The following is a 13,680-nucleotide window of genomic DNA, read 5'->3' as shown; positions in this document are numbered from 1 at the left end:
TGCGGTCCGCACAATTGTATATGCGATCGCATAGTTCTTCTTCTGCGGCCGCACAATTGTTGTGCGGTCCGCACTTCTGGGAGACTTGGAATGCATCTTCTCAGAACTTTGCTTCTGGCTCAGCTTTTGCGACCGCACAATTCATGCGCGGATCGCACTTTGCACCAGTATCTGATGGAAATTGCTTCATAACCTGCGGCCGCAGATAATATTTTGCGGTCCGCACAATTGAGCTTTTGTGCCTTTTTTGTCCTTGAGTTCAGATTACTCCTTCTTAAGTTGGATTTCATCTCAGGAGTTCATCTTCCAATATTCCTGCAATTAAGCACATTTCATCAGTTTTCGGGAAGACAATTAAACGCTTTTGGACTAAAACGAAAGCTAAAAGGCGCTAATGAGTAGTCAAAATTCACACTTATCACGGGCCCCACAAAATAAGCATATAGCCTAAACATGATTTCGAACATGGATTTTAGCTCAATTACTCTAACACATAAGGATTACATGATTAGCAATAAGGTTTGATAACATCACGGTACCACGGAGTCAACCGAGTCACAAATACCAAGGTGCACGCCCACACGCCCGTCACTTACCATGTGCATCACCTTAATACCAACCACATAACACGTATTTCAGGGATTCATACCCTGAAAACCAAGTTTAGAAGTGTTACTCACCTCAAACTGCACAAATCCCTACTCCAACAAGCCCCTGCCTTGCGAATAAGCCTCTGAACGACTCGAATCTAGCCACAAACAACTTAATACAATCAATACAAGCTATAGGAATCAATTTTATGCGATAAAGCTAAGTTCTTTAACCAAAGTTAAAAGTCAACCCAAAAGCCAACCCCGCGCCCACGTCTCGAAACCTAAAAAAATGTACAAAATCCGAACACCCATTCAACAACAAGTCCAACCATACCAAAATCATCCAATTCCGACCACAAATCGACACTCAAATCCCCAAATCTTACTCTCCAATACATGGGTCAAAATCCCCAAATTTCACCTCAAAAACACCAAATATATGGGGGAAATTCAATGAATATTCAATATTAATAGATAAAAATGATCAAAAGTTTCTTACCTCTTAAAATCTAGTGAAAACCCCTCCAAATATTACCTCAATCCGAGCTCTCAAAGTCCAAAAATGGAGAAAATACTCTAACCCTTGTCCTTATAGCATTGCCCAGCGTTTTCGCTTCTGTAGCCCAAAACACCGCTTTAGCGGTTAAAAATTCACATCTGCGGAAGCCACTTAAGGCTCGACCAAACGCATATGCGGTCCAACGCTCGCACCTACGGGAGCGCTTCTACGCAAAATACTCTGCCTCTGTGGACCTGCCCTTCAAGTCCTTCTTCCACTCATGTGACTACTCTTCCGCATCTGCGGCCTCACAGGTGCGGAAATATTCTTTGCACCTGCGCTCATAGGCCTCCTCCCCAAATATCACACATGCGATGACTCATCTGCTCCTGCATGACCGCACCTGTAGCCACACCCACTGCAGGTGCGAAGACACTAGACTTCAGCAATCCTCTAAGTCCAATTTTGATCCGGATTTCTATCTGATTCGCACCCCGAGCCCTCGGGACCCCATTCAAACATACCAACAAGTCCTAAAACACGATACAAACTTAGTCAAGGCCTCAAATCACATCAAACGACATCAAAAACATGAATCACACCCCAATTTAATCCTAGAACTAATGGATTTCCAACTTCTACAATTGATCCCAAAACCTATCAAACCAACTCCGATTGACCTTAAAATTTGCACACAATTCATAAATGACACAATGAACCTATTCCAACTTCCGGAACAAAAACCCGAGCTTGGTAACTACAAAGTCAACTCTCAGTCAAACTTCTCAACTCTTCAAACTTTGACTTTTTCAACTTTTGCCAATTCAAGCCAAAATCATCTAAGGACCTCCAAATCAGTATCCGGACACACTCCTAAGTACAAAATCACCATACAGAGCTATCGAAACCATCCCAACTCTATTCCAGAGTCATTTACCCATAAGTCAACTCTTTTAACTTAGGCTTCCAACCTTGGGACTATGTGTCCCAATTCATTCTGAAAGATCCCCGGAACCAAACAAACCACCCTGGAACGTCACATAACAACAAATCAACATAGAATAAGCAATAAATGGGGGAACATGGCTACAATACTTAAAATAATCGGTCGGGTCGTTACATTCTCCCCCTCTTAAACAAATGTTCATCTTCGAACGGGTCTAGAATCATACCTGGAGTATCAAATAGGTGTGGGTAGCTGCTCCGCATCTCTCGCTTGGTCTCCTAAGTAGCCTCCTTGACTCGCTGACCTCTCCACTATACTTTCACTGAAGCTATATTCTTTGACCTCAACTTTCGAACATGCTGATCCAAAATGGCCACTGGCTCCATATCATAAATCAAATCCCCTTCGAACTGAACATTGCTGAAGTCCAAAACATGAGACGGATCACCGAAATACTTCCAAAGCATGGAAACATGAAACACTAGATGAACACTCGATAGACTAGGAAGAAATGCAAGCTTGTAAGCCACTTCTCCAATCCTCTCAAGCACCTCAAAAGGGCCAATATACCGAGGGCTCAACTTTCCCTTCTTCCTGAACCTCATAACACCCTTCATGGGCAAAACTCTGAGCAATACCTTCTCCTCCACCATGTAGGCAACATCATGAACCTTTCGATCGGCTTAACTCTTTTGTCTAGATTGTGTCCTGCGAAGTCGATCCTGAATCAACTTAACCTTTTCCAAAGCATCCTGAACCAAGTTAGTACCCAATAGCCTAGCCTCTCCCGGCTCAAACCAACCAACTGGAGACTGACACCGCCTCCCATACAAGGCCTCATACAGAGCTATCTGAATACTTGATTGGTAGCTGTTATTGTAGGCAAACTCTGAAAATAGTAGAAACTGATCCCAAGAACCCCCCAAATCCATGACACAGGCATGTAGCATATCCTCCAATATCTGAATGGTGCACTTAGACTGTCTGTCTGTCTGAGGGTGGAATGTTGTACTCAACTCGACCCGTATGCCTAACTCTCGTTGCACTACACTGCTCTCCAAAATTGTGATGTGAATTGCGTGCCCAATCTAAAATAATGGACACCGGTACACCGTGAAGGTGAACAATCTCGCAAATATAGATGTCAGCTAACTGCTCCAAAGAATAGGTAGTACAACTGGAATGAAATGTGCAGACTTAGTCAGTCGGTCCACAATCACCCAAATAGCATCAAATTTCTTCAAAGACCACGAGAGCCCAACTACAAAGTCCATGGTGATACGCTCCCATTTTCACTCATGAATCTCAAGCCTCTAAAGCAAACCGTCGGCCTCTGATGCTCGTACTTCACCTGCTGACAATTTAAGTACCGAGCTACAAACTCCACTATGTCCTTCTTCATTTTCCTTCACCAATAGTGCTGCCTCAAGTCCTGATACATCTTTGTGGCACCTAGATGAATGAAATACCATGAACTGTGGGCCTCCTCAAGAATCAACTCACGTAGCCCATCCACATTGGGCACATAAATCCGACCCTGCATCCGCAACACCCCATCATCTCTAATAGAAACCTCCTTGGCATCACCATGTTGAACTGTGTCCTTAAGGACAAGTAAATGGGGGTCATCATACTAACGCTCTCTGATGGGATCATATAAAGAAGACCGAGAAACCACGTAAGCTAGAACCCGACTAGGCTCCGAAATATCTAACCCCATGAACTGATAGGCCAAGGTCTGAACATCTAATGTAAGCAGTCTCTCACAAACAGGAATATATGCAAGGCTACACATACTCACTGCCTTTCTACTCAAGGCATCGGCCACTACGTTGGCCTTTCCAGGATGATACAAAATGATAATATCATAGTCTTTTACCATCTCCAACCATCTCTGCTGCCTCAAATTTAGATCCTTTTACTTGAACAAGTGCTGAAGACTCCGATGATCAGAGAATACCTCACAAGACATGTTGTATAAGAACCTGATGTTTAAGGCAAAACTAGAACTGGAGTTGTGGTCAAGGAAGTCTTGAGCTTCTGAAAGCTCTCCTCACAATCATCTGACTACCTGAATGGGGTACCCTTCTGGGTTAACCTGGTCAAATGTGCTACAATGGACGAGAAACCCTCCGCAGAGTGACGATAATATCCGGCCAAGCCGAGAAAACTCCGAATCTCAATAGATGAAAATGGTTTGGGCTAACTCTGAACCACTTTAATCTTCTTCGGATCCACTTTGATCCCCTCACTAAACACCACGTTCCCCAAGAATGACACCAAACTGACCCAAAACTCACACTTGGAGAGCTTAGCATAAAGCTTCTTCTCCTTCAACGTTTGTAGTGAAATCCTCAGATGTTGGGCATGCTCCTCCTGGCTACGTGAGTACACCAGAATATCATCAATAAATACTATGACAAACGAATCAAGATATGGCTGGAATACAATGTTCATCATATGCATGAATGTTGCTGGGGCATTAGTCAGCCCAAAAGATATCACAATGAACTCGTAGTGACCATAGCGGGTCCTGAATGCCATATTTAGAATAGAAGAGTCCCAAATCTTCAACTGGTGATACCCAAACCTCAAATCAATCTTGGATAACACCCTCTCTCCCCGAAGCTGGTCAAATAGATCATCAATGCGTGACAAAGGATACTTGTTATTGATTATAACTTTGTTCAACTGCCTATAGTCGATGCACATCCGCATAGTACCATCCTTCTTCTTTACAAATATAACTGGTGCACCCCAAGGTGACATACTAGGCCGAATAAACACCTTATCAAGGAGCTCCTGAATCTGCTCCTTCAATTCCTTCAACTCTGTTGTTGCCATATGATACGGAGGAATAGTAATGGGTTAAATGCGCGTCACCAAGTCAATACCAAACTTAATATCCCTGTCGGGTGGCATGCCCGGCAGGTCTACAAGAAACACATTCGGAAAGTCTCGCACTACTGGAACAGAATCAATGGTAGGAGTATCAGCACCAACATCCCTCACAAAAGCCAAATATAACAAACACCCCTTCCAAACCATCCATTGGACCTTCAGATAAGAAATCACCCTACTGGGAACATAGTCCAGATAACCTCTCCACTCGATCCTATGTAACCTCGGCATCTCTAATGTCATGGTCTTAGCATAAAAATCCAGAATAGCATAACATGGTGACAACCAATCTATGCCCAAAATCATGTCAAAATCAATCATACTAAGCAATAAGAGATCAACTCCAGTCTCCAATCCCCAGATGGTCACCACACATGACCAATGCACATGGTCCATAATAATAGAATCGCCCATCGGCGTAGATACATGAATAAGAAAAACTAAGGACACACGGGGCATATCCAAATAACGAGAAAAATACGATAATACATATGAATAAGTGAAACTAGGGTCAAATAATATGGAAACATCTATGTGGCATAATGAGACAATACTTGTGATCGCTGTGTCTGAAGCAATAGCCTCTGACCTAGTAAGGAAAGCTTAGCATCGAGCTTGCCTGCAACCTGATCCACCTCCCCCTCTAGGGTGACCTCTAGCTGCCTAAGCCCCACCTCGAGCTGGTTGAGTGGGTGGTGAAGTAACTGGTGCAGAAGTCACAGCCTGGCCCCTCTGTTGAATAATACCTCCCAAAAGACGGGGACAATACCTCTTCACATGACCAAACTCTCCACACTCAAAGCAACATCGTTCTAACAATGGCGGAAGGTACTGAATCGGACCTGCAGAACCAGAATAACTACCAGAAAGACCTGGCCCAAATGAACTCTAAATTGGAAGGGCATTGGGAGATGACTGACCCGGATGAGAACTGTATGAACCACAGCTAGGTGATGCACTATGATGAACCGGACGAGCCATCTGAGTGGGCCTATAAGGATGACCCCTATTGTGGAGGGACTGTCCTCCAGAAGAAACACCACTGAAACTACCCATACCAAGAGGCCTCTTGGCCTCCCTCTCCTCACGCTCCTGACTATGAACCTGCTCTAGCCGCCTAGCAATATCAACCACCTCATTGAACCTAGCACTTGATGCAATCTCCCGAGCCATGAAAAAGCACAGTCCATAGTTGAGGCCATCAATGAACCTCCTAATCATCTTGCTCTATGTGGGAACCAACCAGATTGCGTGACAAACCAAATCTAAAAATCTCATCTCATATTGGGTCACGGAGATACCCTCCTAGCATAGCTGCTCAAATTTCCTATGCAACTCCTCCCTGTGGGTCTGTGGAACAAACTACTCTAAGAAAAGAACTAAGAACTCATTCCATGTAAGTGGTGCAGTGCCGGCTGGCTTGCTCAACTCATAGGCCTCCCACCATCTGAAGGTTTCCCCCAAGAGCTGAAAAAAGTAGTAAATGAGACTCCACTAGTCTTCAGAATACCCGCCATGCAAAGAATCCGCTGGCACCTGTCTTTGAAGTCCGGAGTATATTCTGACTCAGCCCCACTGAATGTTGGAGGCCTGAGCCTCCCAAACCACTATGTCATCTTCTGCTCCTCGTCACTCATAGGTGGACCCACCTGGGCCTGAGCAACTATAACCAGCTGGGCTGGTAGTACGTCTGGTGTCTGAAGTCCCTGAACCACCTACTTTGAAGTACGGGCAGCGGGAGTCTGAGCACCTCCCCAGGCTTGAGAAGTGGCTAGTGTGGTCTGAACTGAAACCGCATGAGCAAGGCTAGTGCATACCGTCAATAGATGGGCCAAAGTTTCCTGAAGGCCTAGAATCACAATTGGCACAGCTGGTGCCTGAGCTGGTCCCACCGGCTCAACCACATCTGGAATCGTCTCCTAAACTAGAGCAACGGATGGCTCCACAGGTGCTGCTCTAGCTGTTGTATGAGCTGTACCTTGGCCTCTACCGTAGCCCCGGCCTCTCATGGCCCTAGCTGGTGGTACTGGTAGTCGTCATCCTGATCCGGTAGCATATGTCCTCACCATCTGTGAGAGAATAGAATAATACAAGTTTAGTTCTTGAAATCAACAAATTCACATGACAAGAATACAAGAAAGTGAAGTTTCCTAGTGGTTTGGTAGCCTCTCAAATATAAGTATAGACGTCTCTGTACTGATCCCCAAGACTCTACTAAACCTGCTCATGACTCGTGAGACCTATGTAACCTAGGCTCTGATACCAACTTGTCATGACCCAAATTTTAACATGTCGTGATGGCACCTAACACAGTACTATTCAAGCCGACAATCATAAATAACTATGCATTTTGAATTAAAAGCATGATGAAATAATTTTAACAGTTAATATCTCATAAATAACCAATAAGAATAATTGCGACACGAAAAGAAAATTCCCAAAATCCGAGTGTCACCGAGTACATGAGTGTAACGACCCCGCCGGCTGTTTTGAGTATTTTAGCCCCGATCCCCTACTTATTGCCTCCTCCATGTTGTATTATGGTTATGTGATTTGTTGGGGATGTTTGGTTTTGGTTTCGAGTAAGTTTCGAAGTGAAATGGGACATATAGTCTCTAAGTTGGAGCTTAAAGTTGAAAGAGTTGACCGTAATTTGACTTTTGTGTAGACGACTCTAGAATGGAGTTTTGATAGTTCCAATAGCTCTATATGGTGATTTTGGACTTAGGAGCGTGTTCGGATGTTAATTTGGAGGTTTGTAGGTCGTTTCGACTTGAATTGGCGAAAGTTAGAAAGTTGAAGGTTTGGAAGGTTGAGAAGTTTGACTGGGAGTTGATCTTATTGATATCGGGGTCGGATTCTGATTTTGGAAGTTGGAATAGGTCCATCATGTCATTGATGATTTATGTGCAAAAATTGAAGTCAATCATAGCTGTTTTAGTATGAATTGGCATTAGTTTTGGAATTCGGAAGTTCATAGTTTCAATACGCTTGAATTGTGTTGCGATTCATAGAATCGATGTTGTTTGATGTGATTTTTTGCCTCGAGTAGATCCGTTATGTGTTTTGGAACTTGTTGGTATATTCGGACGGGGTCGTGGAGGCCCCGGGTATGATTCAGATTGAATCCTCATCAAATTTGGAATTATGTGATTGCTGAAGCTGAGTTGTGTCTGGTGCAATCGCACCTGTGCACTTTGGGTCACAAGTGCGGCACCGCAGAAGCATCCTTTGAGCCGCAGAAGCGAGTTTGGTCTTGCCTAGTTTGGACCACATATGCGGTTAGTGCTCTGCAGATACAAGCGCATAGAAGAGATCTAGTGGTCGTAGAAGCGAGAGCACAGATGCGCTTGGGTGGTCCGCAAAAGCGGGATCTTAGAACCTTAGTGAGAATCCGATGGTACTCTAGAATCCCGTGTTTTAGTCATAGTTTGCACTCCAATTACTGTATTTTACTTGGGTTTGAGCTTATATGATAGTGAATTGCACTTATTATGTGTTTATGCCTTGTAGGAAGTGATTCTGAGTTAAAAAGATAATTTGGAACTAAATCAAACAATGTAGAGCTTTGTAGTCTGAGTAAAAGCCCAAGGGATTAAACCGGGATCGTGTTCAGGGGTCGGGAGCCAAGTCTGGTTGTCAAAACATGAAGAAAACAATTTACTGTGAAACTTGCACAGCCGCACTGCATGGGGCGGCACATGGGGCGGCACAGTAGTGTTTTTGTGCTGCAGTCCGTCGGAAGTTGCTCTCTGAACTTTCCCACTAGCGCCCCGCATGGGGCGGCACGCATGCAAAACTTTCTCACAGTATTTTTCCTATTTCATTTTGGAAAGGCTAGATTCATCAGGGCCCACTCCTACATGGTACAAATACTCCAAAAAGACGTTTTTGAAGGGACTTTTGACCTTGGAAGCTTTGGGAGAGCATTGGAGGCTACAAGCATCATCTTTCCATCAATTCAATACGGAAGTTTGGATTGTAACGTTAGATTGATGTTTTCTTATTCTTTAATTATATTTGTGATGACTTCCTAAATGATTATAAAGTAGTTTCCTTAGGGTTTAATGGATATGGTATTTTGATAAATATTTGTGGATTTTAACTCTAGTTCTTTGCTTGAATTCATTTATGGAGCTTAGAATTGTTGCAACTTTATTCACCGGTCTATTTAATCGAAAGAGGAATATTTTTGGTGATTATATTTGCATTATTTTGTTTGGTTTAATTCATTGATTCTCTTAAGTAATCGAAGATCTTGTTGAATTGTTGATTAAATCAAGTTAGTAGAATATTCGAGAGACATTTTCCTAAAGACTAATCCATTAATGCATGCTTGCATACTTTTACAATGCTTATATAAGTACACCTCGTACAGTTAAGATTTAATTGAGAGGGGAGTCTTCACTACACATTTGAACTAATCATTGTATGAATTCGTGAGAATCATTAGAATATTAGAGTGAATTAAACTAGAGTTAAATCCCAAATAGCTATGTTGCACCTATCCTGTCAAACCCTTATTCCACACATTAATAAGAAACCAACTCTGCTAATCTCTAGTTCTGGGAAGTCAATTGTCAGTTTCTTTATTTTAGTAGTTTAACGTAGTTCATAATCATTTAACTCAAGTGTTGATCCTCCTGAATAGCAATTAAACTACAAATTACTCAAACATTATTTAAATACAATCCCTGCAGAGACGATAATTAAATTATACTATCTTTGCCTAGCGAGCATGAATTTCATGTTGTGTTTTGCGCTGGTCAAATTTTGTCGCTGTTGCCGGGGATTGGCAATCTAAAGTGTTCAAAATAGTTTTGGGGCTAATTCATGAATTTATTTTATTTTATTCTTCACGGGTTTCTCTTCCGTGTGCTGGCAACAGGTTAAGTTCGTGGTGTATGACTCGATCTTTTTCAAAAGAAGTAATACCCTACAAACCGAAGTTGGAAAAACACCTGCGACAACTGAGGAAAGAGAGAGCTCACCGAAAAGTTCTTGGGGAAACCTTCAACCCCAGAACACATGGATAATAACAGTGACGACGAAGTAGATTTAGCTGCAAGAGAGGCAGCACATCATAGAGAAGAAGCTAAACGGATAGCGGCTGAGGCAGCCTGTAGATCTGCCGATGAGACAATCAAAGATGATGGGGGTCGAAGATTCAATCTAAATCGACCCTTAGTTGAAGACCAGTTTGAGAATGAGGTACCCAGGCCTAGTAGAGCATTGGGTAATTATGCCAGACCAGTCTACAATCTGGGACTGTCCAGTGTCAGACCTCCACCAGTACAACAAATAATTTCGAGTTGAAGTAGGGCTTGCTTCAAACTATCCATAACAAATGTGTCTTCAGAGGGAAGGTGAATGAAGATCCTAATACTCACTTGATGTATTTTGAGTAAATCATGAACACCTTCCAGTACAACGGAGTGTCAAAAGATGTAGTATACTTAACGGCATTCCCCTTTTCACTGAAGGATGTCATGAAGCACTGGTTTCGTAGCTTACCACCAAGGTCGATCAGGACATGGGAAGATATGACTAAAACATTTCTTGAAAAATAATTCTCAACTGCAAAAACAGTGAAATTCAGAAGGGAAATTCACAACTTTAGCCAGACGAACACTAAAACAGTCTTTGAGTCTTGGGAAAAATTCAAGGAGATAATGAGGAAGTGTCAGCATAATGGGATTAAATTGTGGATGCAACTCCAGGACTTTTGGAATAGACTGACACCTCCCTCACGACGAACTCTGAACACTGCAGTTGGAGGTCCTTTAATAAAGAAGACTCCTGAGGAGATTGTGGCAATTCTTGATTAGTTCTCTGAAGATGCTAACCAGTGGCCTGCTGAGAGTAATGATAGAAGAAAATCAGTTGGGGTTCATCAAGTAGATTCTAACATATCAGTGCAAGCCCAGCTAGACACCATGGCTATAGAGATAAAAAAGTTAACATTGGCCAAGGTACAGAGTGAGTCGCAAGCAGCATGTGACTTTTGTGGAATGGGACACCCTACACATGAGTGTGAAGATTCAGCTAAAGTAAATGTTGTGAGGAGCTTTGATAGAGGCAACTACCAAAGTGGCAACAATTTTAACTCCATGGGATAGAGGCACCTAGGTTTCTCTTGGTGTTCACCAGCTGGTAGTGCAAACGCATGGCAGAAGAATAACTCCAGACCCCAGGGACAGAGAGCTCCATGTTTTCAAAATCAGTAGAGGCAACAATATCATCCTCCACAATCTAATCAGTCTAGCCTAGAAGATCTGATAAAGGCCTTTATTATTAAGACAAATGAGAAGCTTGAAACCCATGGCACAGCTATCAGAGAACATGGCATGGCCATTCGAAACTTGGAAAGATATGTGGGGAAACTAGCTAATATATTATCTGAGAGGGTTCTAGGAACTCTCCCTGGTGATACTAAGAGAAATCCAAAAGAGATAAAAAATGTGGTGCCCTTGAGGAGTGGGCACGAATTGGAGGATCCCATAGCAAAGCAAAAGGATGAGTTAATTAAAGGACATGTGGAGATTATGGAGGAGCAAAAAATTGATAACACTCAAAAAGGTGCACGGATGGTAGATGATGGTTTGAAGAAGAAGGGGAAGACTAGAGCTCAAAAAAAGAAGGAAGATGTTATTTCAATAAATGAGGAGACTGGGGAGAGCAAATATATTCCTGCTCTACCTTTTCCGCAGAAGCAGAGAAGAGAGAAGCTGGACAAACAATTCGAGTATTTTCTAGAAGTGCTCAAGCAGGTGCATGTGAATATACCTTTCACAGAGGTGCTTTCACAGATGCCAGCTTATGCCAAATTTTTGAAGGAGATATTGTCCAAAATTCGAAAAGTGGAAGAGACATCAATTGTCAAGCTCACAGAGCATTGTAGTGCTATTTTGCAAAATAAGCTTCCTCAAAAATGTGGAGATCCAGAGAGTTTTACAATACCTTGATCTTTAGAAAGTACCAAGTTTAAAAAATCTTTGTTTGATTCAGGTGCTTCCATTAATCTTATGCCTTTGTCTATTTTCAGGAAATTGGAGGGAGAGATTGAAGAAATCAGGTCGATACATGTGTCCTTGCAGCTGGCAGATCAGACCACAATCATACTTGAAGGAATAGTGGAAGATGTGCTAGTTCGGGTGGACAAGTTTGTGTTCCTTGTAGACTTCATTGTGGTGAACATGGAGGAGAATAAGGAGGTCCCTCTAATTTTAGGAAGACCCTTCTTGGCTATGGGCAAAGCAATTCTGGATATTCAGGAAAGGTAGCTCATGCTCAGAGTGGGGGGAAGAAAGACTGATCTTTAAGATGGAAGGAGAAAGGGGGGCCCTAAAGGAGCAACTTGGAGAGAGTCAAACTGATAAGTGTGGGGTGTACCCAAAGAAGGTTGAAAAGAAGCTCTCAGCATGGATGTGTGCACTAGGTCGGGCGTACAAAGGAGAACTCGACTTCGATTTAGACCCCGACTAGATGAATCAGGTAAGTTTCCTTTACCTATTGCTTTTTATTTTTGTATCATGGGGACATGCCACAATTTAAATTATGGGGTGGGGTGTAAATATGTATATGTGTGTTTGTTTTCGTTTCTTTTGATTGATGAAAATCTTTTTTGACTTTTCCCGACGATGGATTTCCTCGGCTGTCTTCTTGAGGGATTAAAGTCAAAGAATTTTTTTTTAGCCGTTTATTATATTTTATTTTTACTGGGTAGTGTAACAATTCTCCCTTGGTTTTTCTTTGTGCCGCGGTTCTTTTCCAAGAGTTTTATTTGAACCGGGTGTAGTTAGGTTTTTTTTAGGATTAGTGAAGTCTTGTGCTATGTATTAAATGGAGATGGCTTTTCTTGATGTTGTTGTGCCTTGAGAGTAGTGAGTGCCTTAGTTGTGACTCCTATGCTTAGTTCTTGACTCATGGATAAGTACCTTAAATTGTTTAATTGTGACTCTGCTTAACTGCTTTGACTAGAGAGTCGTGATAGATCCGGTCCTAAGTGAGTTATGTGCCAATGTGTGTGTGAGATTTTGGTGACATTATGTGTATGTCAGTTGATGTCTAGAACTTTCTCCGTGTATTTACAAAGCGAAATAGTAGTCTTGTTCAGTCTAGGAAGTGATATAGGCTTTTCTTTGTTGAGCCAATTAGATGGTTTTACTCAACTAATTGTTGTATATCTTAGTTAGCCCATTTGAGCATGTAATCCTACTTCGTTGGCAACCACATTGCAAGCCTGATCCACTTTATTTGAATTGACTATCTATTTGAACCTATCACCTCTCTTGAGCACTTGAGTTTGTTATGAGCTTGTAAAAGCTAAGTTGAGGTATGGTCAGGTTTTTGAGTGGAACTAATAAAAAAGGAGAAATGTGCATTGTTTGAAAAAATGTGAGAGCCATTTGTAGGGAATAGAAAAAAAATGAGTTTGCTTGAAAAGAAAAAAAATCAAAACTTAGAAGAAAAAAATTGATTTCCTTGCTAGTGGTAGTTCTCATCTTGTTTGTACTTAAAAGATATGGGGAGCTTAATGTTGTGAAGGTTGGAGTTCGGTTTAAAATAAGTGTGGGATTTAAATGATGAAATTGTATGTATTAAAGTACTATATCCAAATGTATCCTACCCGTCCCGCTCTCTACAGTACAACCAATTAAAGTCTTACTTGATCCTGGACTAAATGAGCTAAATTAGTAGAGTATTACACTACGGGCAAGCCTATGGTACATTCTCAGTGG

At 42.1% G+C, this 13,680-nt stretch overlaps 1 protein-coding gene across 1 annotated transcript; it reads left to right on the top strand.

The window, feature by feature from the left end:
- The first annotated feature begins 11,286 nt into the window (after positions 1–11,286).
- LOC138893912 (uncharacterized) lies at positions 11,287–12,222 on the top strand. The gene is made up of 2 exons (XM_070178578.1): positions 11,287–11,887; positions 11,948–12,222. The coding sequence occupies exons 1-2, from the start codon at positions 11,287–11,289 to the stop codon at positions 12,220–12,222; spliced, it is 876 nt and encodes a 291-aa protein (XP_070034679.1).
- The last annotated feature ends 1,458 nt before the right edge of the window (positions 12,223–13,680 follow it).

Source organism: Nicotiana tomentosiformis, chromosome 6, assembly GCF_000390325.3.
Source record: "Nicotiana tomentosiformis chromosome 6, ASM39032v3, whole genome shotgun sequence".
In the NCBI taxonomy this organism is placed as follows: domain Eukaryota; kingdom Viridiplantae; phylum Streptophyta; class Magnoliopsida; order Solanales; family Solanaceae; genus Nicotiana; species Nicotiana tomentosiformis.
This window is presented reverse-complemented; position numbering and strand designations above follow the sequence as displayed.